General features: G+C 46.2%; 1 protein-coding gene across 1 annotated transcript; it reads right to left on the bottom strand.

The window, feature by feature from the left end:
* Positions 1-485: 485 nt before the first annotated feature.
* LOC114793089 (adenylate cyclase type 4) lies at positions 486-23,178 on the bottom strand. Its single transcript, XM_028984772.1, has 26 exons — positions 23,033-23,178; positions 19,666-20,458; positions 18,926-19,123; positions 17,895-18,056; positions 16,625-16,774; positions 15,422-15,573; positions 15,229-15,340; positions 13,852-13,979; positions 13,619-13,777; positions 12,302-12,458; positions 11,534-11,689; positions 11,398-11,435; positions 11,202-11,261; positions 10,552-10,615; positions 10,302-10,399; positions 9,266-9,356; positions 8,912-9,046; positions 8,748-8,840; positions 6,717-6,898; positions 6,355-6,439; positions 5,724-5,882; positions 5,435-5,581; positions 3,681-3,791; positions 1,038-1,152; positions 833-957; positions 486-736 (listed from the first exon to the last, which is right to left on the bottom strand). Exons 2-26 carry the CDS (start codon positions 20,326-20,328, stop codon positions 605-607), a joined length of 3,672 nt encoding a protein of 1,223 aa, XP_028840605.1. The 5' UTR covers positions 20,329-20,458; positions 23,033-23,178; the 3' UTR covers positions 486-604.
* Between the last annotated feature and the right edge of the window lie 1,185 nt (positions 23,179-24,363).

Here is a 24,363-nt window from a genome sequence, read left to right as displayed (position 1 = left end):
AGGTAAATGACCGTCGCTGCTGCTTCGTCACAAAAACGTGCCAATACGTGAGAAAAGAGAAAACACCCACAGATATATATTCATTACCATTTATTTCATTGCCTTCAAAGCGTTTATTTTTTTCAAAGTGCACCTTGCATTAAAAAATACTAAACTTTAAATTTGTATAAATAAAATACATATACATTTTATACAGATGAGGAAAAATAGATATGGCATTTAACAAGAGGTAAACTGGTTCCAAAAGGCAGAATATTCAAGTGTCCAGCATCTTCATAAACTCATGTGTAGTGTGTGTGTAGTGTGTATGTGTGTATGTGTGCTGTTTGTGTGTGTGTGTGTATGTATGTAGTGTGTGATTGTGTAGTATGTGTGTAGTGTGTGTGTGTGCATGTGTGTAGTGTGTGTAGTGTTTGTGTGTATGTGTAGTGTGTGTGTGTAGTGTGTGTGTGTGTAGTGTGTATGTAGTGTGCGTATGTGTAGTGTGTATGTGTAGTGTGTGTATGTGTGTGTGTGTGTGTGTGTGTGTGTGTATGTGTAGTGTGTGTTGTGTGTGTATGTGTGGTGTGTGTGTGTGTAGTGTGTGTGCGTGTGTGTGTGCGTGTCAGGAATGCGCCCCAGGCTCGTGGTTGATGAAGTACGTGGTCAGCTGCCCTTTGCCCTTCACGTTGATCACGCCCCTCAGGGTCAGGCTGTAGCCCAGCACCTCCGCAATTTTCTTAGTTTCTTCAGTCACCTAAAGGGAGCAGGATATTTCTATTTAATCAATCAATCAATCAATCAATGTTTTTTTTTAGGAGGAGGAGGGCAGAAACATGTCTCTCCGAGTGACCTGTATCTTGTTCAGCTCGCCGGTGCTGTCCATCCTGCTGGCCACGTTCACGGTGTTGCCCCAGATGTCGTACTGGGGTTTGTGAGCTCCTATAACCCCTGCGATGACGGGGCCGTGGTTAATCCCTGCCGACGAGGAAGAGGGATCATTAAAAAGAAACCACACCGTTAATGCCAGAGTGCCACGATCGGGAATAACGACCCACCAATCCTGAGCTTGAAGTTCTGGAAGGAGTGCGAGTTGATGTTCTCCAGCTTGCGTATCAGTGCCATGGCGAACTCTATCATGAGGCGCACGTGGTTGTAGGACCCGTCACCTCCCTGTAGGGGGAGACCGTGACACACAAATGTCCAGACCAAACCCAGAGAATCACAGTCACAATCAGAATCGCACGCTGTCTCTCAAACACAACAGTATAAAAAACGATAAACAATATAATCCAATATATTTGAATTTAGATATTGTTGTTTTATACAGCACACGTCTCACCAAGAAAGCCCTCGGCATAGCAGCCGATCCCACCCACCCAATGCAAACCTTCTTCTGGCTGCTGCCATCAGGGAGGAGACTGCGGAGTCTCCAGGCCAGGACCAGCAGACTGAAGGACAGCTTCACCCACCAGGCTGTCAGGAAGCTCAACTCTCTCCCGGCTCTGCCCCCACTCTCCTCACACCCCTCCTCTGCTCCACAAACTTTCTGAACCCTAACACACACAAACTGACCATGCACCAGTCACTCTGTGCAGCTTTGGTCTGCCAACTACCTCACTTGTCACTTTGTCACCTTGTCACTTTGTCACTTTACACTTACCTCTGTTTCACTACATGGTTTTGCACTCTCCACCATGTGCCCTTATTTGTATATGGTGTTTTTAAAATTGTATATTGTGTTTTTTTTTATTGTATTTATACCTTTGTATTCAATGTTACTGTTTTGTATTTAATGTTACTTATAAGCACCATGGGTCTGAGAGTAACGTAATTTCAATTCTCTGTATGTCCTGTATTTGTGGCAGAATTGACAATAAAGCTGACTTTGACTTTGATACCGTTGTGCTAGAGAACCACCTCCTTTCACTTTCCAGATCATTCACAATGAAAAAATATATAAGTAAGTATAAGTAATAAGTAAAAGTTCCCTTTGATGTTACGAATAACGTATGAGAAGAAACACCATTTTGATTAGTTTAATATTTATTAACCCAAATATTTAGACAATGACAGGGACAGCCTGGCAGGGATAGCTGTGTGGGGTTCAGGTCAGGTGACATTGATGGCCAGACCATACCAGGCACTCCAACTTCCTGAAGTCGAGCTGTGACAATTCTGCCGCGACGTGATGGAGCATTATCATCCATGAACATGAAAGTCAGGGGTGTGCTGGCGGAATTGGGAGATGATGATGGGTTCTATGAAGTCTCTATGATGAGGGAAGAACGTGCAGTGACTGAGACTTGTACAATGCGACACTCATCAGTGAACGGTAGACCACTACTGCATTGTCCAGGTCACATGGTCTTGTGCACACTGCAAACGTTCACGCTGGTGTCTTGGTGTCAGTGGAGTCACCTGCAATGGTCGTCTGGCATTCAAGCCAAAGCGGTGGAATTAGGTGTCTCTATCGCCCAATACAATTGCCTCCCTTCCCCAAAAATGTCTGAAGTGAAAAAAACACAGTTTTCAACGCACTTGCAGACATGCTCGGAGCGGGGGACAACTCGTCGTGTGGGGAGAGGACACTGGGAGAGCTGGGGAGGAGGACCGGAGGCGCTTGGTCTGTGAGAGGGAGGCCGAAGGCGAGGGGGAACGGGAGTGGAGCAGGGGACGGAGCTCTGGCTCCGGGCGGAGTAGCGGGGGAAGGAGACGAGGGGATGAGGCTGGGGTGGACCGGGACGGAGGAGAACAGGAAGACGGTTGGCTTGAGGACGGTCCGGGAGCGTGGGTTGGATGGGAGGGCCTCGTGGGTTGGATGGGAGGTGGACACCGTTGCTTGGCTATAGGTGGCAGGAAGGTGGGGTAGCATTTTTTAAGTGAGTGAAGTGATTGTCACGTGATACACAGCAGCACAGCACACGGTGCACACAGTGAAATGTGTCCTCTGCGTTTAACCCATCACCCTGAGTGAGCAGTGGGCAGCCATGACAGGCGCCCGGGGAGCAGTGTGTGGGGACGGTGCTTTGCTCACTGGCACCTCAGCGGCACCTTGGCGGATCGGGATTCGAACCAGCAACCTTCTGATTACAGGGGGCCACTTCCTTAACTGCTAGGCCACCACTGCCCCTTTATTTCTTTTCTTTTTTTTAAGCAAGATCATTCACAATGAAAAATATAGCATATACGTATCATCGTAGCAAAAGGGGGGAGGCAAACCCAAGATCGAGGGCAAAGGTCGTGGTCAAAAGGCAGGAACAATCCAGCACTTATAAGGAAGGCTAGCGTCTCTGGGAACTAAACTTCCACTTCCGGGTCGCCGTCTTCCCGGCTGATCTTGCTCCCTCTGGTGGGCTGGAGGTGGTACGTTGGTCATGACAACCTTATACAGGGTGGTAGTAGTCTAGTGGGTAAGACACTCACCTATGAACCAGAGGACCCAGGTTCAAATCCCACTTACTACCATTGTGTCCATGAGCAAGACACTTAACCTTAAGTTGCTCCAGGGGGACTGTCCCTGTCACTACTGATTGTAAGTCGCTCTGGATAAGGGTGTCTGGTAAATGCCGTACATGTAAATGTATGTGTGACATCCACTAAGTCTCTCACAACGTCCCTCACTTATTGTGAGCAGTGTATGTTTATCCTCGGTTTCCCGTGGTCCCCAAACCCGGTCAAACGAATGCAAACACACCAACCTTCTTCTCCTCTCCATCAGACGACGCCGCGGTCAGGCCGCAGGCCGCCATGTAGGTGCTGCCCACCGTCTTTATCTTCTCCACCGCGTTGAACTTTGGCTTGGAGAGCAGCTGGACGTGAAGGAGTGGGAGAAGGAGGGAGACATGGCAGGAACATTAAATTCATTATGATTAAGTAATAAGAAGGATTACCGCTTTTAACAATGAACTATCAAGACATTTTAAATGGTTGACTATTTACACGAGGTTTTTGCAGTTATTCCGGTTTTCAGCCCTAAAAACAGGGACCTTCATAAAAATACACGATTGTTGCCACTACTTAGCTAAGGAAGCCAAATTTAAAACTTTTTGAGGCCACTTTCATCAAATTTAAGAGCCTTCATCGGGGTCGTCAACTACTTTTGGGGGCAGTGGTGGCCTAGCGGTGATACAGAGGACACATTCCGTTGTGTCACCATGTGCTGTGCTGTGTATCACAATCACTTCACTTTCACTTACAGTTTTTCTTGGCAGACACTGTGAGGACCACATGCTCTTCTAAAATACAACATTAATTGTATTTTATCTTAAGAAATATATTAAGTCATATTCAGCCTCATATTACCTGTACTGCAGCAGGCCACTAGGGGGCAATTTTGATATTTTCGGTTTCTAATTTCGTGGCTGCACAATTTGGGAGAAAAACAGTCATCACAATACTGCGATATGTGATATGATAAATGGCACTTGCTTGCCTATCAATAAAAAAAATGAACAATTACAAAATCTTTACATGACTTCAAATGTTATTTCCCCAATACTGCAGCTTCATACAACTAAATAATAAATAAATCAATAAGATTTTTTTCAAAATCAGGTACCACAGCAGCATTTGCACATGTTCACTCTGCACCTTAATTTTTTAGCACTGCCCATGTTTGCACTGTATGTGGCCCGGTTTGTCGATGTCGCACACGGTCACTTTATGTCGGTATGTAACGTTGTTTAAATGAGAAACGTTGTTTCATTTCAGTATTCGTCAGTAACATGTATGTAGCTGAAACGACAATAAAGCTTAACTTGAACTTGATTTTAACGAAAATGTACTACATATAGTAGCATATAGGAACCGCTGGATATAAATGGGATACTTTAGTTCACGACTCCATATCCATTCCCACCTGACCAGCACTGTTGTATAGGGTGGGCGTGGCTTTTTTGGAGTTATATTTCAGGGAGCGCAAGACAGATCGAGAGCGGAAAAGCGGCATTTTGCGAAGCCCGTTGAAAAGTAATAACCCCCCTGCAATAATAAATATGTAATAAATACATATTGTACGTGCTGTCACCATGTACAAGTGGCGACAGTGGGCGAGATTTCCAAATCTAATTAACATTTTATCAAAAAAACATTTAATGCATTCATTTACAGCATGCAAAAAACATAAAACAAATCACCGCAACAAATTTACAAGCAGCGAATCGTTCGGAAAAGTTCGTGCAAGTGCGCAGCACGCCATGATCGGTGGATTCCTGATTCATTAATATCAGAGAATTTTTCGATACAAACAAACAAACATACATACATACATATATACATATATATATATATATGTATATTTCTATTTTTTTTATATAAAAAATAGAAATCCAGTAAATTATTTAGAGTCTACAGTACTTTTAACACCTATAATTCTGGATTTATGGCGTTAATTTTCTAAAATCCAATTCAAGACTTTTTAAGGATCAGCATATTAATTATGGGCGAGAGTTACCTCATCAAAGTCCACTATGATCTCATTGAGGAACCGGAGGCACTCCAGGCCGTCGTGGTTGACGCTGCTCTCCGTGTAGAACTCCTTAAACTCTGGAACCGAGGCGAACATGACACACGCACACTCACACGACTTGCTGTACAGGTACTGCACACACACACACACACACACACACACACACACAGGTCAACTTGGAAAAAAATCCACGTATTCATGAACCCCAGATTCCTTTGTGGAACCTTTTTATATTTATGTACACATTAATTTACACCTCGTTACCATCGGTTACCTGGTTGGGGATCCCCTCCCTCATGAACTCGGCGGCGACGTGTCCAGGCAGGACGTTGGCCAGGAGCAGCTTGTTGACGTTTTCCATGGTCTCCATCTCCGTCCGCTCCACCTTAAAACAGCGTTCCAGCAGGAACTCCAGGCGGCACTGCAACTCATCCTGAGAGAGAGAGAGAGAGAGAGAGAGAGAGTGAGAGAGGGAGAGGGAGGGAGAGAGAGTGAGAGAGAGAGTGGGAGAGGGAGGGAGAGAGAGTGAGTGGAAGAGAGGGAGAGGGAGAGAGGAGGGAGAGAGAGAGAGGAGGGAGAGTGAGCAGAGTGAGAAGAGGGAGGGAGGGAGAGGGAGTGGAAGAGAGTGAGAGAGAGTGAGTGGGAGAGGAAGTGGGGGAGAGGGGGGTGGGAAGGAAGAAAGAGTGTCTGTGGCAGTTTTCAACACTTCATCAACCAGACAGTAGGGGGCGGAAGTATTTGTGTGTCATCAACGGTCTTTACATTTTGGATTTTTTCACAAATGGTTGTCCAGTGAAAAACCCTTTATTAATTATTAATTTAGTTAGGGTTAGTGTTCAATTAGATCGCCCCCTACTGTTCATTTTCTGTTTTTCTTATCTTCCAAAAAAAAACACAGCACTTACTTGTCGAGACAGAACGACAGAAATAAAATAAAAAATAACCAGCCAGATTCCAGCCATGATCTTGGGCTCCTTCAGGACTCCTGGTCTGTAGACACACAACACACAAACACACACAAACACACACAAACACATTTATGTGGCAATGACAATAGTAACAAAGTAACAAAATATTAACATATATTAAAACTGTGTATTATTAACTACTTCCATGAAATGAGACACTTAACCCTGAGTGTCTCCAAGGGGGGACTGTCCCTGTAACTACTGATTGTAAGTCGCTCTGAATAAGAGTGTCTGATAAATGGCGTAAATGTAAACGTAAATGCGTCTGGTAAACTCTGTAAATGTAAAATGTAAATGACCTGTAGCTGCCGTTGCCGTAGAGCTGTGAGACGTAGCAGTCGGAACGTGGCGCGTACACGCACAGGAAGAGGGCGAGGTAGACCACCAGCGCCAGAGTCAGGAGGAAGAGCTTCACCGAGAAGCACATCCTCACGAAGACCACCACGCCCAGCATGGCCAGGAGACAGCAGAACAGGTAGTACTACACACACACACACACAAACATTACTTATATACACAAAATTCACATATATGAACACACGAATGCTTACGCACACACAACGTACACTAGATCCTGGAAATCCTGGCCTGATTTCTATCATTTCATATCAATTTCTATCGTTTTAGTCTGGGTCTGGTGGGGTCGAGTTGGGTCGAGGTCACGCGGTAAATTAGTGCCTATCCTTTCCGTGTGATTCGCTGCTTGTCCATTTGTTTTGTTTATTGGTAAAAGTTTGGCAATTTGGCAAGTGTAAAGTCATAAAGGAACACAAAAACAAGACATCCCAGATCTGAATGAACGAAATTTTCCCATGAAACACTTTGCTCTTTACATAGTTGAGTGTGCCGACAAACGGAATCCCACCAAAATTACCAATGGAAATCAACCCATGGAGGACAAATTCAAAATGAAAGAGGAAAATCACGATACAGGCTGATCCAAATGTTCATGCAATGTCCTTAAAAGAAGTCCAAATGACTGTAAGCACAACCCCCACCTGTGGACTTCGGGCCCTCACACCACCCTCATGGAGTCTGTTTCTGACCGTTTGAGCAGACGCATGCACACTTGAGGACTGCTGGAGGGCATTTTGCAGGGCTCTGTCAGGGCTCCTCCTGTGCTCATCCTTGCACAATGGCGGAGGTAGCGTCCTGCTGCTGGGTTGTTGCCCTCCTACGGCCTCCACGTCTGCTGATGTACTGGCCTGTCCCCTGGTAGCGCCTCCATGCTCGGGACACTACGCTGACAAGACACAGCAAACCTTCTTGCCACGGCTCGCATTGACGTGCCATCCTGGATGAGCTGCACTACCTGAGCCGCTTGTGTGGGTTCCAGACTCAAGTTCTGGTCTCAGAATGTAGTTGTGGGTTCGAATCCCACTTCTGACACAAACCTTTTTGAGGCAGTGGTGGCCTAGCAGTTAATCAGAAGGTTGCCAGTTCGAATCCCGATCCGCCAAGGTGCACTGAGGTGACACTGAGCAAAGCGCTGCACACACTGCTCCCCGGGCGCCTGTCATGGCTGCCCACTGCTCACCAAGGGTAAATGCAGAGAATTTCACTGTGTGCACCGTGTGCTGTGTCTTTGTAGACTCCGTCTCATGCTACCACCAGAGTGAAAGTGCCACCAGCATTCAAAAGTGACCAAAACATCAGCCAGAAAGCATAAGGAACTGAGAAGTGGTCTGTGGCCACCACCTGCAGGGCCACGCCTTTATTGGGGACGTCCTGCTAATTGCCGATAATTTCCACCCCATTCGATTTTCTATTCCAGTTGCACAGCAGCGTGCGAAGTCGATTATTAATCAGTGTTGCTTCCCAAGTGGACAGTTTGATTTCAGGGGACTATTGTTTGCTTGGCGTGTTGTTTAAGTGTCCCCTTCGTTTCTTTTGAGCAGCATACTTGTGTCCGTACCGTCTGTCGTAATCTGTAGTGTGTACTCCTTAACACTTAACTACCCAGGTATTGCATCCGTATCCGTACACATTCCGTTGTGTAGGCACCATACGGAAAGCTGTTGCGTGTACGCACGTAAGTACTTAGCTAACAGCAAGTGTATTTCTGCCTTCAGTCTAGTGCTCGTAGGACACGCAAAGACAGTCGGGCTTTTAAAACAACTGTACTCGTCCGCTGTCAAATTAGCGGTTACAGCTCTAATGGACGCCCAACATAAAAAAGACCACCGCATCGACACAACAAACACAAAGACAGGCCCAAACACACAGAGACGACCACGTACACGTTCCGTAAGCACGCTCACACAAACACAGACAAAGGTATGTACGGTACGTGGAATCCATGTAATTAATTCTGTAATTAATGATCTTACCGGTACGGTGTACAGATCTAAGGTCTCCATGGCTACGCTCTGCCCCAGTGCATCACTGGAAACGTTGAAACAGTCTTCTCCTGGAGCGAAGTACTGAAGAATAAGAGAAGTCAGCGTGTGTGTGTGTGTGTGTGTGTGTGTGTGTGGACGCTTCGGTTACTCACCAAGTTGAGGACGGCCATGAGAAGACTGATGAGGAGGCAGAAGATGACCAGCAGCATCCTAACAGCCACGCAGGTGGCCCCGCCCACGGCACACAACAGGTCCTGCCTGCTGTCCATCTTCTTAGGAAAGCAACACTGCCCAAAAACAACTTGTATATTTCATATAGAATAATTACTTCTGTAGAAAAGCTTATTTTACGCATGCATGCCACATTCTTTTTACATAAGTCACCTTTACAGCGGAATTATTAAAAGTGGCGCATTCGTTGCTTACATTACATAGTTCTGAGTAGAAGACAACGGGACTGCATCTGACCGAAGGGTCTAGTTTTATTCCAGAGAAGAGAGTCCCACCTTGAACGTTCCACTGAAGCCCAGGAACAGCAGCATTGACAGCAGCTCTACGGGGATCGTGACGCCATAGGACACAGCCAGGGCCACGTTCCTGTTGGTGGGTGGAGGGGGGGGGGCTTGGATCAGGGTTCACATCGTACTACAGTAGTAGCTAAGTAAGTAACTACGGTATAGAAAATCGGCCGTCCGAAGTAATGGCGTCTGGTGATGGCGTCAGGAAATCGACCAAGAATTCTTGGGATGAATACGTTTACAGGGTTAAGGGTCTGGCTCAGGGACACAATGGTAGTAAGTGGGGGCTGGTTCATGACGAAACTAGAAGAGTTAAGGCTCCATTTTAACAAATTAACAATTTGGCGATTAATTAATTAATTTATAATCTAGATTTCCTTCACAGAAAGTAAAAAAAAAACAAAAAAAAACAAAAAAAAACGCTGGAACAATTGCTGCTCATGCGCTCCCTCGTTTATTTTAATTTAGTTATTCATTTTTATTATTTATGTTGGGCAGTGGTGGCCTAGCGGTTAAGGAAGCGGCCCCGTAATCAGAAGGTTGCCGGTTTGAATCCCGATCCACCAAGGTACCACTGAGGTGCCACCGAGCAAAGCACCGTCCCCACACACTGTTCCCCGGGCGCCTGTCATGGCTGCCCACTGCTCACTAAGGGTGACGCTTAAATACAGAGGACAAATTTTGTTGTGACTGTGTGCTGTGCTGTGTATGACAATCACTTCGCTTAATGCATTAAATATTAAAAATTTGGCTATTTTTCATATATCGACATGAATATATGCCATCTGGACATTTGCCCTGATACCTTGACAGTGTTCGTCTGTTTCTAGTATAAATGTATCCTTGATGTGTCCCGTCCTCTTCTGTCATTTGTGTTCTTAGCTTGTTTCTGTCACGTGTCTGCATGAGGGCCCATTATTTAGTAAGTCCCCCTGGAGACACTCAGGGTTACGTGTGTTGGACACAATGGGGCAGTAAGTGGGGTTTTTGACATTTCCGTGTGCCGTAGGTCGTCCACACTCACTTTTCAGAGACGAGCATCTGCACCGTGAACACACACAGGAAGACCACAGCCAGGCAGACCACCGACATGTGCACCCCGGTCAACTCGGAGAGGCGGTACTGCAAACATGCGTTCAAGGTGCGTTAAAGAAATTCACTTACGCTTATACACACACAGCAGATTTAGTTTGGATGAGCTCGTATTTGCGTCCCATGATTGGACAGGTAAAGAACAAAACTACAATCTACACACTACAAACAACAGGCAATACCTGCTTTTCCAGTTGCAGGTCTTTGAAAATCAGGGTGAAACAATTCATCTTTGTTGCTTTTGACCTGAAGGGGAGAGAGAGGAGGACAGTCTGTATTTTTTGCCCAGCCTCCGTAATATATACAGTACGGGCCAAATGTCTGGACACACCTTCTCATTCAATGTGTTTTCTTGATTTTCATGACCATTTACGTTGATAGATTCTCACTGGAGGCATCAAAACTATGAATGAACACATGTGGAGTTATGTACTTAACAAAAAGTGGAGACCTGACCTCCACAGTCACCGGACCTGAACCCAATCCAGATGGTTTGGGGTGAGCTGGACCCCAACAAGTGCTAAACACCTCTGGGAACTCCTTCAAGACTGTTGGAGAAGCATTTCAGGTGACGACCTCTTGAAGCTCATCGAGAGAATGCCAAGAGTGTTCAAAGCAGTAAATCAGAGCAAAGAAACTAGAATATAAAACATGTTTTCACTTATTTCACCTTTTTTGTTAAGTACATAACTCCACATGTGTTCATTCATAGTTTTGATGCCTTCAGTGAGAATCTACCAACGTAAATGGTCATGAAAATAAAGAAAACATGTTGAATGAGAAGGTGTGTCCAAACTTTTGGCCGGTACAGTATGTGTTTTAAGCCACATACTCAGTGGTGTCGATGCAGTCCAGTAGCTCCGGCTGCTCATTATTTAGCATCTGTGATGACCTGTGAAGAGAGAAAAGATATTACTCGACTTATGAATGTTTTGTCTTATAAATGATGCCTTTGATAAACCAGACAGACAATATTCCGAATATTGTGAATATTCCGATAGAATTGGAAAGGGAATTTTAATGAATACCGGTTGGACTCAGGATCGCCCCGAGTAGACGTTTCCTCCTACAGAACAGAAGAAATCACATCACTGACTTCAGGAAACCTGATTGGCCACGACTGGCCGACAACTCGAGACTATTGGACAACTGAGGCCCACTCACGGTGCGTGGGCGCAGCCTGCGGCGGTTACGTGTGGAAGGGGTGGAGTCAGGATGGCTGAGGTTGGAGAAGGGGTTGATGGTCTCCCACGACTGCAGGTACTGGGACATCCGAACGGATGCGCGCTGCTTGCGGTCGGCCAGGAGGAGGTTGTTGTTCTGGGTGCAGAAAAACACCCCCCGTTACTGGTACACCTGCCCATATATCTACACTACCAGTCAAAAGTGTGGACGCCCCAAGTATTTAGTTTTAGGATTAATTTGTATTTATTAGTTATAATTATTATTATAATTAGTATTAATTTAAAAGTGAAGTATGTTTGATGAATCTGTTTTTTCAGAGTCGTCTACTTTTTACCTTCACGGCGGCTTTGTTCACTATTATCATCATCAAAAAGCTGCTTCATTAGATGCTCATTAGCATGAGTGAATGATAAGAAAGTGTTCAGAGTGAACCTTCGGTGTGAACCTTTTGGTGTCTTCGAGAGAAGACTGAGGCTGGAACTATTAATCATTTGGTGATTAATGAATTAATTCGTAATGCGTTAAATATTTAAAATGAGCACTAGTTTAATATATTGACATATATTTACGCCATGAAGGCTGGAGGGAAGTTTGGGGCTTGGTTTTTGGTGAAATTTAAAGAGCCATGTGGTGATTGGACAAAATGATTATTAATGAATAAAATCCGGGAGGGTCGGTAAATTTGTACACCTTCGTAAAAAAAAAAAAAAAAAAACTAAAGATTGAATCAGCTCGTACAACACAGACCTTGGGCTTCTTATCCGACTGCTGCTCAGTATGAGGGTCTATGACCAGGTATGTTTTCCGGCCCTCCAGGTAGGGGTCCCTGCTCTCCCCATTTCCCTCCTCCACTTCATACGCCCCCTTCAGGTGATGTAGCGTCTCCTCCGTTATATGGACCCTCCTGCACAGACGGAAGTCAAGTTTCATATTGTGCTGAAACATGCCTCACGTCAGTGGGTACTTTACTCCCGTGAAATTAGGAGTGGGTCTGTGTGTTTCACGCGCAGAATTGTGGCAGAAAAGCCCCTATGCATTTCAATAGAGTTGTGTTAAACAAATCGGACGCTGTGTCCTTAACGTGTCCTTAAAGGGACAGTGTTATGATGCATTAGACTTTCTATAGCATGTTCTCGTCCTCTGTTCCTCCTAACACTGTGCACTTTATGAGATGTAGAGCGACCATTAGGACACTTGAATTAAAGCATTAAAGATGATCTGTATGCTGGTGTTGGTGGTGGGCGTGGTCACGTTTGTGACGTCCACTGACTTACTCTAAGTGTAAGTGGTATTAGAAGTGTAAATAAAATGGTAGTAGCCTAGTGGGTAACACAATCGCTTATGAACCAGAAGACCCAGGTTCAAATCCCACTTACTACCATTGTTAACCTGAGCAAAACACTTAACCCTAAGATGCTCCAGGGGGGGACTGTCCCTGTAACTACTGATTGTATGTTGGGTGGTAGTAGTAGCCTAGTGGGTAACACACTCGCCTATGAACCAGAAGACCCAAGTTCAAATCCCACTTACTACCAATGTGTCCCTGAGCAAGACACTTAACCCTAAGTGTCTCCAGGGGGGACTGTCCCTGTAACTACTGATTGTAAGTCGCTCTGGATAAGGGTGTCTGATAAATGCCGTAAATGTAAATGCAGAATCAGTAGGATGGTATCTAAGGGCAGTCAATCTTTCCTCCCCGTTGAAAACTTTGCTTATAAAAGCATCATTCAAGTTCATCTTCTGGTTTGTCAGAAGTAATTTCACACACCAACTACCCACCTGGCCAGTTAGTTCCTCCTCTCCAACATACAGACAGCCAGCAAGCAGTCACTTCCTGTTTCTCTATGTTTATTTCTATAAGTCCACTTGCTAGCGTTGGGAAAACATAGCCTAGCATCTTCCCTGCTTCTGGCGAGGTGTGAACTCGTACGCTTGCTAATAAACTAATGCTTGCTAATGAGAAAGCAATAAACAATGATGGCGTACTGTAGATTTGTTGACCTGTCTGCAGAAATACTGCCCCCTATTTGATGGGAGTATAAATGAGGAACAAGTATAGCTCACCCAGGCAAACCACCAGACTCCATATGATTGGCTAACGTCACATCATGGGACCAGACATCATACTGCCACTTCTGCAGGCCAATCACGCCACAGAGCACATTTCCCGAGTGCACGCCCACTCGCATGCTGATGGCCACGCCCGTGGCCTCCCGGAGCTTGCTGCAGGTGGGTAAAATGTCAGAATAACGACAATACAGGGATTATCACACGGGGCAACTTTTTCGATGACTCACTTTATGGCTGTGCACATGTCCAGTCCCATCTTGACACAGTTTTTGGCGTGGTGCGGCTTAGGGTATGGCAGCCCGGACACACAGTAGTAACAGTCGCCGAGGATCTTGATGCGCAAGCACTCGTTTTCCTGCATTCATACACATCACATGATTCACACGGCATGATACAACACCGCAACGCAGCACAGAGCGAGCAGAAACGGACAAGTCTGATGGCACAACAGAACACATTCGCACGGTGTCTGACATCGTGTCTTATACAAAGCAAAATTTGAACAACTTTGAGCCATGCAAACGACAACAAATCTTCTTCTCTACAGCTAGAAGAGTGAACACAATGCTGCAAGGAACACAGTGCGGAACCGGAGTCACTGACCCTGGTCCTGGAGGACATACAGTACAGGCCAGAAGTTTGGACACCTTCTCATTCAATGTGTTTTCTTTATTTTCATGACCATTTACGTTGGTAGATTCTCACTGAAGGCATCAAAACTATGAATGAACACATGTAGGGTTATGTACTTAACAAAAAGTGGAGACCTGGCCTCCACAGTCACCGGACCTGAACCCAATCCAGATGGTTTGGGGTGAGCTGGACCGCAGAGTGAAGGCAAATGCTATTTTTTTATGCTATTTTGCATAAACTAGAATATAAAACATGTTTTCAGTTATTTCACCTTTTTTTGTTAAGTACATAACTCCACATGTGTTCATTCATAGTTTTCATGCCTTCAGTGAGAATCTACCAACGTAAATGGTCATGAAAATTAAGAAAACATATTGAGTGAGAAGGTGTGTCCAAACGTTTGGCCTGTACTGTACATTCTCACAAGAACAACATTTATTTCTTATTTAGCCCATATACAATGTGTCTCATTGGGCTTTGACAGGCCCTACAGTTGAAAGGAAGAGACGTTGGGAAGGAGTGATACAGAGAGGGACGCCCTTCCAGGGTAGAGTGAGCCTGGAATTGGTGTCAGGGCAGGTTGGTGATGATTTGTCCAATAAGAGAAAAAGTCCTACAGTTGTAGAGGTGGAGAAGTCCATAGAACATCTGTCCATGTTTGGAGGTACTGGACAGTACGGAGTAGGTTTTAGCCCAACGTCATGGTGTGCATTACGTGTCCATTATGATGCTACTGGTCCATTTGAAAACCACACCGGACTATTACGAACAGGGTGGTAACTGTAAGGATCAGCAGGGCGCGATTGCCCTGCTCTCCTTTAAAGGAGTTCCATCTCCGGCGTTGTCGTTCCGTCCGTCACAGCATGTGCGCGGTACGAGACTGGGTTGTGTTCTTCTGTGCTTGTGTCTAGTGTGTGTGGTTGTCGGTGCGCTGGCGAGGAGACCTCGCCCATAGAAAAGACTACACTCACCTTCGCGATGTCATCGAACCTGCCAAACAGCTTGTTGAGGATGACCACCAGCTCCTCAGGGCTGCAAGTGCTGGAGAGCTGCGTGAAGCCCACGATGTCTGCATACAAAATGCTGCACGGGCACGGAAGGCGTGTTGATGTACGTTTTTTCTTCACGAGTTTCTGCACGTATGAGTGTGTGTGTGTGTGTTACCTGACATCTTTGTGCTGGCGGATGTACAGGCTGTGGAAGTTTTGCCCGCCGCCGCTGCCCGAATATGTCTGTTCCCCTGACAACCGCTTCACAACCTCGGTTTTAACCTCCATGGCGATACTGCGGGGCAGAATGGACAGTAGGAGACGCTCCTGTGGAAGTGAGTGGGCGGAGTCGACAAGTTAGCCATGCTCTGAATCCTCGGACCCGGTTTGAGGTCCAGCAGAATGGTACTGTAAATAACTAGATATTTGTGAAGATGTTTTTGTATTTATTGATTGATTGATTGGGATGGGGTTTCTAGCAGAGCAACGCCACGCAGCACCCTGAAGTTAATCAATTATTTCAGAGGGCAGGTATCAAATGGATACGGACCAGCACTATTATACTACTAGAGGTTTTACTGAGACTCCAGGTATCTCATTGCATTCTTTAGATTTGTAAAATTGACTGAAATATTTCCTGAACAATACAAATTTTGCCCAAAACAACATTAAAATGTTGTAATGGGAATAGATCCAGTGTGGGAGATTGTTGCTGAAAGCATGTCATACCAGATGCTTGAGACCTGCAACCCAGTAATAAATAGAACTTCATGGAATAATCATATGCAATTTAGCATAGTTGGGCCATTGAATTGATATGTTAATTGCTGTGATGAATTAATTTTTAATGCATAAAAAAATAAATGAACAGCACATCAACTTATGAGGTCATTTGCATAAATTCAACTAGACTAGCACGTTTGCAAGTTAATTTGCATACATGTCTTTGATTAATTACAATTAATATTTTTTTAAAAGCTATTGACTTCACTATTTTTCACTGTTCCGGAATTGCTTGTAAAAGAGAGGATTCTGGCAACTTATAAGGGTTCCCATGAAAAATCTAAATAATAAAATTAAAATTATGCAAATTATGCATATCTGTCTCTCTTTAGTCAAAAGTCAACGACATTGTCGTCCCACCACATGCAAGTACACAGAGAGACGAGATTTGGGGATTCACAGTGTGCAAAAAGGCAAAGTGCAAAAGGACTAACACACAAGGTCGAGTCAAACTAGACAAACCAGGCAGACAAGGAGCAGCAATATGATAATATATTGGTGTATGATATGGATATGGACATTTGTAGTATAAAAGTACTCTTAGCATGAACTTTGTGTGTGTGTGTGTGTGTTTGTGTGTGTGTGTGCCCTTCACCTGTTTTGTCTTCTGTCCAATCAGCTTGGCGCGGTGCTCGCTGAAGTTCTGCCTGTCGTTCTTGCACTTCCTGCTGGCGCGCGTGGTCGACCAGAGGTGGAAAGCCCCCACGAAGTTCACGCAGAAAAAGAGCACCGCGTTGGCCACCAGCTGCAGCGGGCGTGGCGCGGCAGCCAGGGAGAGATATTATCAGTCCTCGCTGAAGGTGTCAATCTTCGCTTTTCTCACGATTCGATTCGAGTACGAGTAACTATGGACCGATTATCAACAAATCACGATGCATCCCGTCGATTTTTCTACATTACTTTCGTACGTTGTTAAAAATGATGTTTTTAAATACGTCGGTGAGATGAGAGTTAAAGCCTCGTTCACACCAATATCTGAAACAGGCGTGTTTTTGCCGTTCTTGGCGTCAGGTAAGTGCGGACAGTTCCTGCCGAAATCAAGACGAGCGTTAAACAGTGACAAGCAAACACCAGGGGGGGTGGTGGCCTAGCGGTGAAGTAAGAGGCCCCTTAATCAGAAGGTTGCCGGTTCGAATCCCGATCCGCCAAGGTGCCACAGAGCAAAGCACCGTCCCCACACACTGCTCCCCGGGCGCCTGTCATGGTGCCCACTGCTCACCAAGGGTGATGGTTAAATACAGAGGACACGTTTCACTGTGTGCACCGTGTGCTGTGCTGCTGTATATCACAAGTGACAATCACTTCACTTTGAAACGGCAATCGAGCGCAGCTAAAATGCGTGTAGGTGGTTCAGTGGTGGTTCAGCATTCATTGTGAACGTCCGTGTGGACGAGGCCCAGGAGCAGTGGGTGTCCTAGCGGTTAAGGAAGCGGTTCGAATCATGGCTGCCCACTGCACACCAAGGTTGATGGTTAAATACAGAGGCCACATTTCGTTGTGTCACCGTGAGCTGTGCTGATTTTCACTTTACTTTTTAACTACAGCACCAGAAAGTTACAGATTAGCGATTATGTTCTGCACTGCATGGATGCCGCATCGTCCACGTCTGCATCGCGATGAATCGATTATGATTATATATTAATCTCAACACCCCCAGTCGTCACAGTGAAAGGGTAAAAAAAGAGCGTTTTAAACCCTGGTCCGACTGTCGTGGGTTTTGAATAAGCTCGGAGAGACGCATGCACATTTGCATCATGCCGGGGACGCGTATGAACACATTTGCGTATGCGCAGACAGTTAGACCGGTGTGAGGCGGCCACGGATTTTGCATGTGACATTTTGTTTTTTCGTCTTATTGTCCATACCTGCACCGCCAGGTCGGGCATGTGTGGAGAGGTGACGGGGACGTACGCGCTGACCACGATGACGTGGGACAGGCTGGTGCCGACGCCCAACCCCAGGGCCCAGAATATGGGGAGAGGAAGCACGGTGTACACACACAGAGAGAGGAAGAGGAAGAACGCTACCTGCAGATAGAGAGAGATAAGAAAGGGCGTCACTTCCACGCTTTCTTTATCACACAACACTCTGCTGTCGTTCGTTCACGAGGTCATAAAATAATAATGTTCAACGGTATAAACCCGTAGGTAAACATTCGGGGGGTTTTATTGGCCAGAAGCGTCAGTCTTTCACTGTCCTGCCTTTCCGGCAGTAAAGAATGAGTTCTGGGGTCAGTCAGATAATCAGCATAATTAATAATCTATACTTTCATGCACACATCGCCAGTCAATGGGCCTACCAGCCCATTTACAGCGTTTACCAGACGGCCTTATCCAGAGCGACTTACAACCAGTAGTTACAGGGGACAGTCCCCCCCTGGAGACACTCAGGGTTAAGTGTCCTGCTCAGGGACACGATGGTAGTAAGTGGGGTTTGAACCTGGATCTTCTGATCTGATCTGTTAAAAAAAAATGTTTTTAAAATGACTGAATCAGAGTTATCATCTGATGTCAAAAACGAACGTCATGAAATCCTGTAAAAAATGAAAGAGTGACACGCTTGGGTGGTAACACACTCACCCCACTTACTACCATCGTGACCCTGAGCAGGACACTTAACCCTGAATGTCTCCAGGGGGGGACTGTCCCTGTAACTACTGATTGGATAAGGATTGGACTCTGGATAAGGACGTCTGGTAAATAAGGCTGTTAAAAAAACGCTGCTGGGTGTCAAGTTCAAGACCCATCAGCACTTGATCTCTCTGATCCTTTAATTAATAAAACGTATGTTGGACAGGTCCTAAAAAAAATGGTCCTAAAAAAAAGTGTCCCCGGACATGTTATTTCAAACCGAGTCATTGTCACGGGGAAAGAGCAGAGACGGCCGCGACCCCCACCTGCTCCCAGGCGGTGACGACTCCTCCCGTGAAGGCGAAGACCACGGCGACGGTGTAGAGCCCCGCCCAGGCGGAGGTGGACAGCGGCGTCCCGCAGCGCCGCACCTCCGGCAGCCAGGGCAGGCACGCCAGCACCAGCGCGCATGCGCACAGCAGCACGCACGCCGCCGCCAGCGCGGCCACGTGCACGCTCGCGCTCTGCCACCAACAACGGAATAAACAATAATCAAAAATTAACCCATATTGTGGTGGGAAATACCCTGTATCAATACATCCAGGCTGTAACTGGTTGGACTCTCAAATGCAATAACTTGTAATCATATAAAGGGATTGTCACTTGTGATGCACAGCACACGGTGCACACAGTGAAATTTGTCCTCTGCATTTAACCCATCACCCTCGGTGAGCAGTGGGCGGCCATGACAGGCGCCTCAGTGGCGCCCTGGCGGATCGGGATTCGAACCGGCAACCTTCTGATTGCAGGGCCGCTTCCTTAACCGCTAGGCCACCACTGCCCCAAATATATAATATCTGGACATGTCAGCAATCCTGATGCTCGTACAATTTCCCTACCATTATTTATTTATTTATTTTTTGTAAGATGAGATCAGTTGATAAGTTTATGCAATGTTGCTCCAGCACATTAATTCAACCTTTTTATGAACATTTTGTGTATTTGTTCTATATGGGAATGTAATATATATGTAATATATGCAATTTGAGAGTTCCAGCCACCTCACCCTGCCTGTGGCGGGGATGATGACGATGAGGGTCACGCAGAGCAGGGCCGTCAGGACCACGCCCGTCACCATGGCCGGGGTCTCCTCCTGGCAACGCAGGAGCGCGCCCCGCGCCGCCCGGCAACAGCAGGACACGCCCTCGGCGGCGCTCCTCCGGCGTGAGGGGCCGCCGTCTTCCTCGTCCGGGCCGCGCGTCACGACGCCGCCATTGTAGCCACCGTTCGGGGGCCGAAAACCGCTCCCCTCGCTGGGTTCCGTGCCCTCGCCGAGCGGGCCGCCATTCGTTCTGCCGTTGGAGAGGGGCTGTTCGTGCTGCTCGGACTTTCTGGAGGGGGTTTGGTCCAAACTCTGGTCTGAAGGCCTCATCGACGCGTGTCTGTGCGACCAGCGAGCTCGCGAGGGCTCCGAGGGCTTCAGAGTTGTGACGGTGCCCACCTCAATGCAGACGCGGCTCCGATCATCACCGCCCCTGTCACGAACCCCGACGTCGCCATTCCTCGAGAGTTCGCGGCGGAGGCCGCCGACGTCCTTCAGCTCCAGGATGGTGGCGATGTTGGAGCCTCTGTCCTCGGAGCCGCTGTCCTCGGAGCGGCCGTCACAGGGCCTCGTGAGACCTGCCGGCCATCCGTCCGTCTCCGCCTGACCCCGGGGGGCATCCTGCATGGTGAGGGAGGCTCTACGCACTACGTACGAGTCCGAAATACGTCAAATTTAAACACGTCCATGAGAAAAGTCTGGTAAATCCAAGCAGATCGGGAACAGACGACACAGGATTTGCCCTCAGACCTTCAGCCTGGAGAAAAGCAAGAGAAGGTAAAGTGAAGGGAAGTGATTGTCATTGTGATACACAGCACACGGTGCACACAGTGAAATTTGTCCTCTGCATTTAACCCATCACCCTTGGTGAGCAGTGGGCGGTCATGACAGGCGCCCGGGGAGCAGTGTGTGAGGAACGGCGCTTTGCTCAGTGGCACCTCGGCGGGTCGGGATTCGAACCGGCAACCTTCTGATTACGGGGCCGCTTCCTTAACCGCTAGGCCACCGCCGCCCCGCGAGGCGAGTGAAGGCGTCGCTCTGAATCCTCGCAAGGCCGCCCGGGGATCCCGGGATCGCGGTGGGGACTTCGCACAAGGAAGTGAGCCGTGTATTCTGGGCTTTGCGCTGTTTCGCGCCGAGACAAAAGCTGACAGGAGGTGTGGGAGGGGACTGGTCGGGTTACACCGGCTGAACACCGCAGGTTGTGCCGGGAATGTCTGCAGGGCACGTTTGGCCTCCGACGGGGCGATGTTTACAGATTCCCGGCCCGATTCTTGCCGAATCGCACGCTGGAACGCTTCACTGGCCAGCAAAGAGACGACGCGCCGTGCAAAAAAACACCGATTATTCGTACACCGCCAGTCACCATACTTATAGGTGGATCTTGCAATTGTCACTGAACAGGACCATGAAATAACACGTCAGGTTATGTAATAAAGACCAAAAAAAAAAATAGCAAACTAGGTGAAAAATTTGATAGTTGAAATATTGAATATTTATTAAAATCTTTGTCTCCATAACCGCCAGAGAGTAGGGGCGTCCAGACTTTTGACCGGTAGCATATATTAGGAAACGTGTGCCACAAAATGGATATTGGTTGGCTCATTTCACATGTTAATCATTTGTTTGAAGAAATGTGGCAAATCAGCCACACTTATGCAAACTACCTAGCTTCACGTAACAAACACCCTCAGGACCTGCTGCACGTTGTCAGCTGTCAATCACACAACTGGAATAACTGGACGTCCTGCCAGCAGCATGTTTCCCAATCGTTCTCTAGAAATATGACCGCGAAGTCTCTCGCCGAGCGGGTGAGACGCAGCTCAGTGGCTCCCGCAAACCGCGACGCGAGTCTGAAGGCAACAACGAGGGGGGATGAAAGCGACTAGGCCCAGCTGACCACGCCCACATATGAAGTGCTTTAATTAGTCCAGGAAATGCACTTTATTGACCGCAACACAGCGCTCGGAATGAACACAGCAGTAAAAGATCGAGTTATTCCATCTGCATGCGATTGTGGTGATTATCATGTAACCGATTCCATGCGGGTGAAGATGAACGTGCGGCAGGCCAACGTTGCGGTATTCTTTTAAGCAGGAGTAAAATACCCTTTATTATCTCAGTATCAGAACATGTTTTACGGCCATTTAAATTACGCTCTTTATCATTTATCAATATTTCCCACATTTAGATGCACCTGCTGTGTCACCTTGTCCTCATCGTCATTAGAAAGGTGGTAATTCAGGCAGAAATCCCTTCAGTTTCCTACTTTACATACATTTATTGTCAACCATACATTGCTAAACACATATAAATATATTACTTTATTGTCACCTTAATAAATTTAAACAAAATTTAAAAAGACCCAACAGTAAAAGAAGCCAACTAATATGAAGCGTCTTCCAAAGTATTACCATTCACAAAATCCAAACTTAATAAGCATAACGAGGCATGAATAGGCGGCTACGATCTTAACTTTATTACAATGAGGGTTTTTTTTGCCTTGACTCATTTTATCAGTCGTCCTTATCCAGAGTGCCTTAAAATTTTACAGGGACAGTCCCCCCGGGGACACTCAGGGTTAAGTGTCTCGGTCAGGGACACGATGGTAACAAGAACCTGGGACTCTGTGTCACACTCTAGGCTACGCAACCCTGTGTTATAACAATATAAGGATATAATGAGACCGGCAGGCTCTGGATTCAGGAGACGATCCTGTTTCGTCCCTCGTTTCCCACCTCCGTTGTGTCAGCGGCCCAATGCCTCATTTTAATGATGAGGAACTGAGGACAGATGGGACTGTGCACCAATAAAACCCCTCCAAGCAAGAGGCATACGTGCCCTGCAAATATTAATCTTTTTTTTATATTATCGCCTTTTAATTACGTTCATGGATCCCTTATACGACACCAGCTTTAATCACTGACAGCGAAAGCAGTCATTTCCTTCTCATGTCCCTGTCCTCCGCTGTCCTCCTCACGTCCAACCAGCCACAAGCAGAAGAAAAAGTCACCGTCCAGACAACTTTACCAGCTCCGTCATACTGGACCGTGTTCCAGCAGACCATTTCTCTTAAATGGAAGCCGAAAATCCACGGTGACACGAAACAAGAAAACGGCAAATCAACATCTAGACAAGAAGGTGAAGAGGAAAAAAGATGTTCCAACACCAAGTCATTGTTGTGAAAAAAGCTATGATGGCACCAAAAAGATAGATAGATAGATAGATAGATAGATAGATAGATAGATAGATAGATAGATAGATAGATAGATAGATAGATAGATAGATAGATAGATAGACTGATTGATGAAGTCTGAAACTGTTTACTTACAGTAGGTCCTACAGGAGATATTCCGAGTCTCACTGTGTCACTACATTGTCTGAGAAGCTCCTGAGAAGCTCCACGCACCTCGTAAAACAGGTGACAGTTGGCACTGTCTCAGCCAAAGTCGTTCTTTGAAGCTTCTTCCCTGTCATGTTCCAGTCTCTCTCTCTCTCTCTCCCTCCCTCCCTCCCTCCCTCCCAGGAAAAGTTGGAAAGGTTACTATTATTGTCGCTCTCGTTTTTGAACCTGATAAACCGGTAAGTCTGTGTTGTGAATAGGCTCATGACTCAAAGCTTTTCTTTTTTTTTTTGGATGAACAAGGCCGCTCTGCGTTGCACTCTGATCTGAGCTCACAGCGCCACCAAGCGGCCGAGCGCGTAAAAGCGTGCAATTGTTCTTGGGGGAGTGTTTCTTGGGGGGGGGAGTGTTTCTTGGACCCCGCAGGCAATAAATTAACAAACATACAATAAAAATTGTATTATAATATATAAAAACTTTATTTATCCAGAGGGAAATTATTTTGTCCTAAAAGCAAGCTCTAAGAACAGAACAGTAGTAATAGTGCAGAAAAAGTAAATATATATAACATATAAAATAATACACAACAGGCATGTGACAGGTATCATGAAGTGGCATTAATTAGATAAGTGAACAGTGTTGTGCCATGGAGAGAGAGAGAGAGAGAGAGGTAGCAGCATGAGATGGATGAAAAACCAACATTCAGTATCGTACAGGAGGGTACAATCGCACAGTCCACCGATCCTGAGAAGATCACCTACAGAACGAGGAAGAGTTGTACTTGTTGTATTTGTTGGAGAATAAATGTCATTCATCAAAACGAATCAGAAATCTGTGTCCTGGAGAATTTTAGATAAGATCTTATCTTTATTGTCATTGTCTGAAGGAACATTAATCAGTTTGAGGCATATACAGTACAGGCCAAAAGTTTGGACACACTGTCTCATTCAATGTGTTTCCTTTATTTTCAGGACCATTTACATTGGTAGATTCTCACTGAAGGTATCAAAACTATGAATGAACACATGTGGAGTTCTTTTTCTGCTGTTACTGCAGTGGGAGCGGCCTCCGTTGTATATGAGAGGATTGAATGATGACCTGCTCCTGGAATTTTGGCACCGAATTGTAGACAAGCCCAGTTCCCAGTTCAACAAAATGCAGTTTTGCATGTTTGTCTTTGCACTTCTGGTCAGATGCAAAACAGCTTTTTTATTGTAGTTGTACAACACCGGGTCTTGTTCTTACCAACAATTCAGAATGTGTCTGACATGCAATGAAGAAATGTGAGATGTTGTTTCACTACTAAAAAAAAAAAAAAA

Source organism: Denticeps clupeoides, chromosome 1 (genome assembly GCF_900700375.1).
Source record: "Denticeps clupeoides chromosome 1, fDenClu1.1, whole genome shotgun sequence".
NCBI lineage: Eukaryota > Metazoa > Chordata > Actinopteri > Clupeiformes > Denticipitidae > Denticeps > Denticeps clupeoides.
This window is presented reverse-complemented; position numbering and strand designations above follow the sequence as displayed.

What these genes read in the sequence shown, in the direction of transcription:
- LOC114793089 (XM_028984772.1), bottom strand. Translation starts at nt 20,328, where the DNA reads ATGCAGGATGCCCCCCGGGGTCAGGCGGAGACGGACGGATGGCCGGCA. An exon ending in TTGGACAGAAGACAAAACAG is followed by an intron (nt 15,574 to 16,624) that starts GTGAAGGGCACA and finishes TCACTTCCACAG; the next exon opens with GAGCGTCTCCTACTGTCCAT. An exon ending in GAGTCTGGTGGTTTGCCTGG is followed by an intron (nt 12,459 to 13,618) that starts GTGAGCTATACT and finishes CCGTCTGTGCAG; the next exon opens with GAGGGTCCATATAACGGAGG.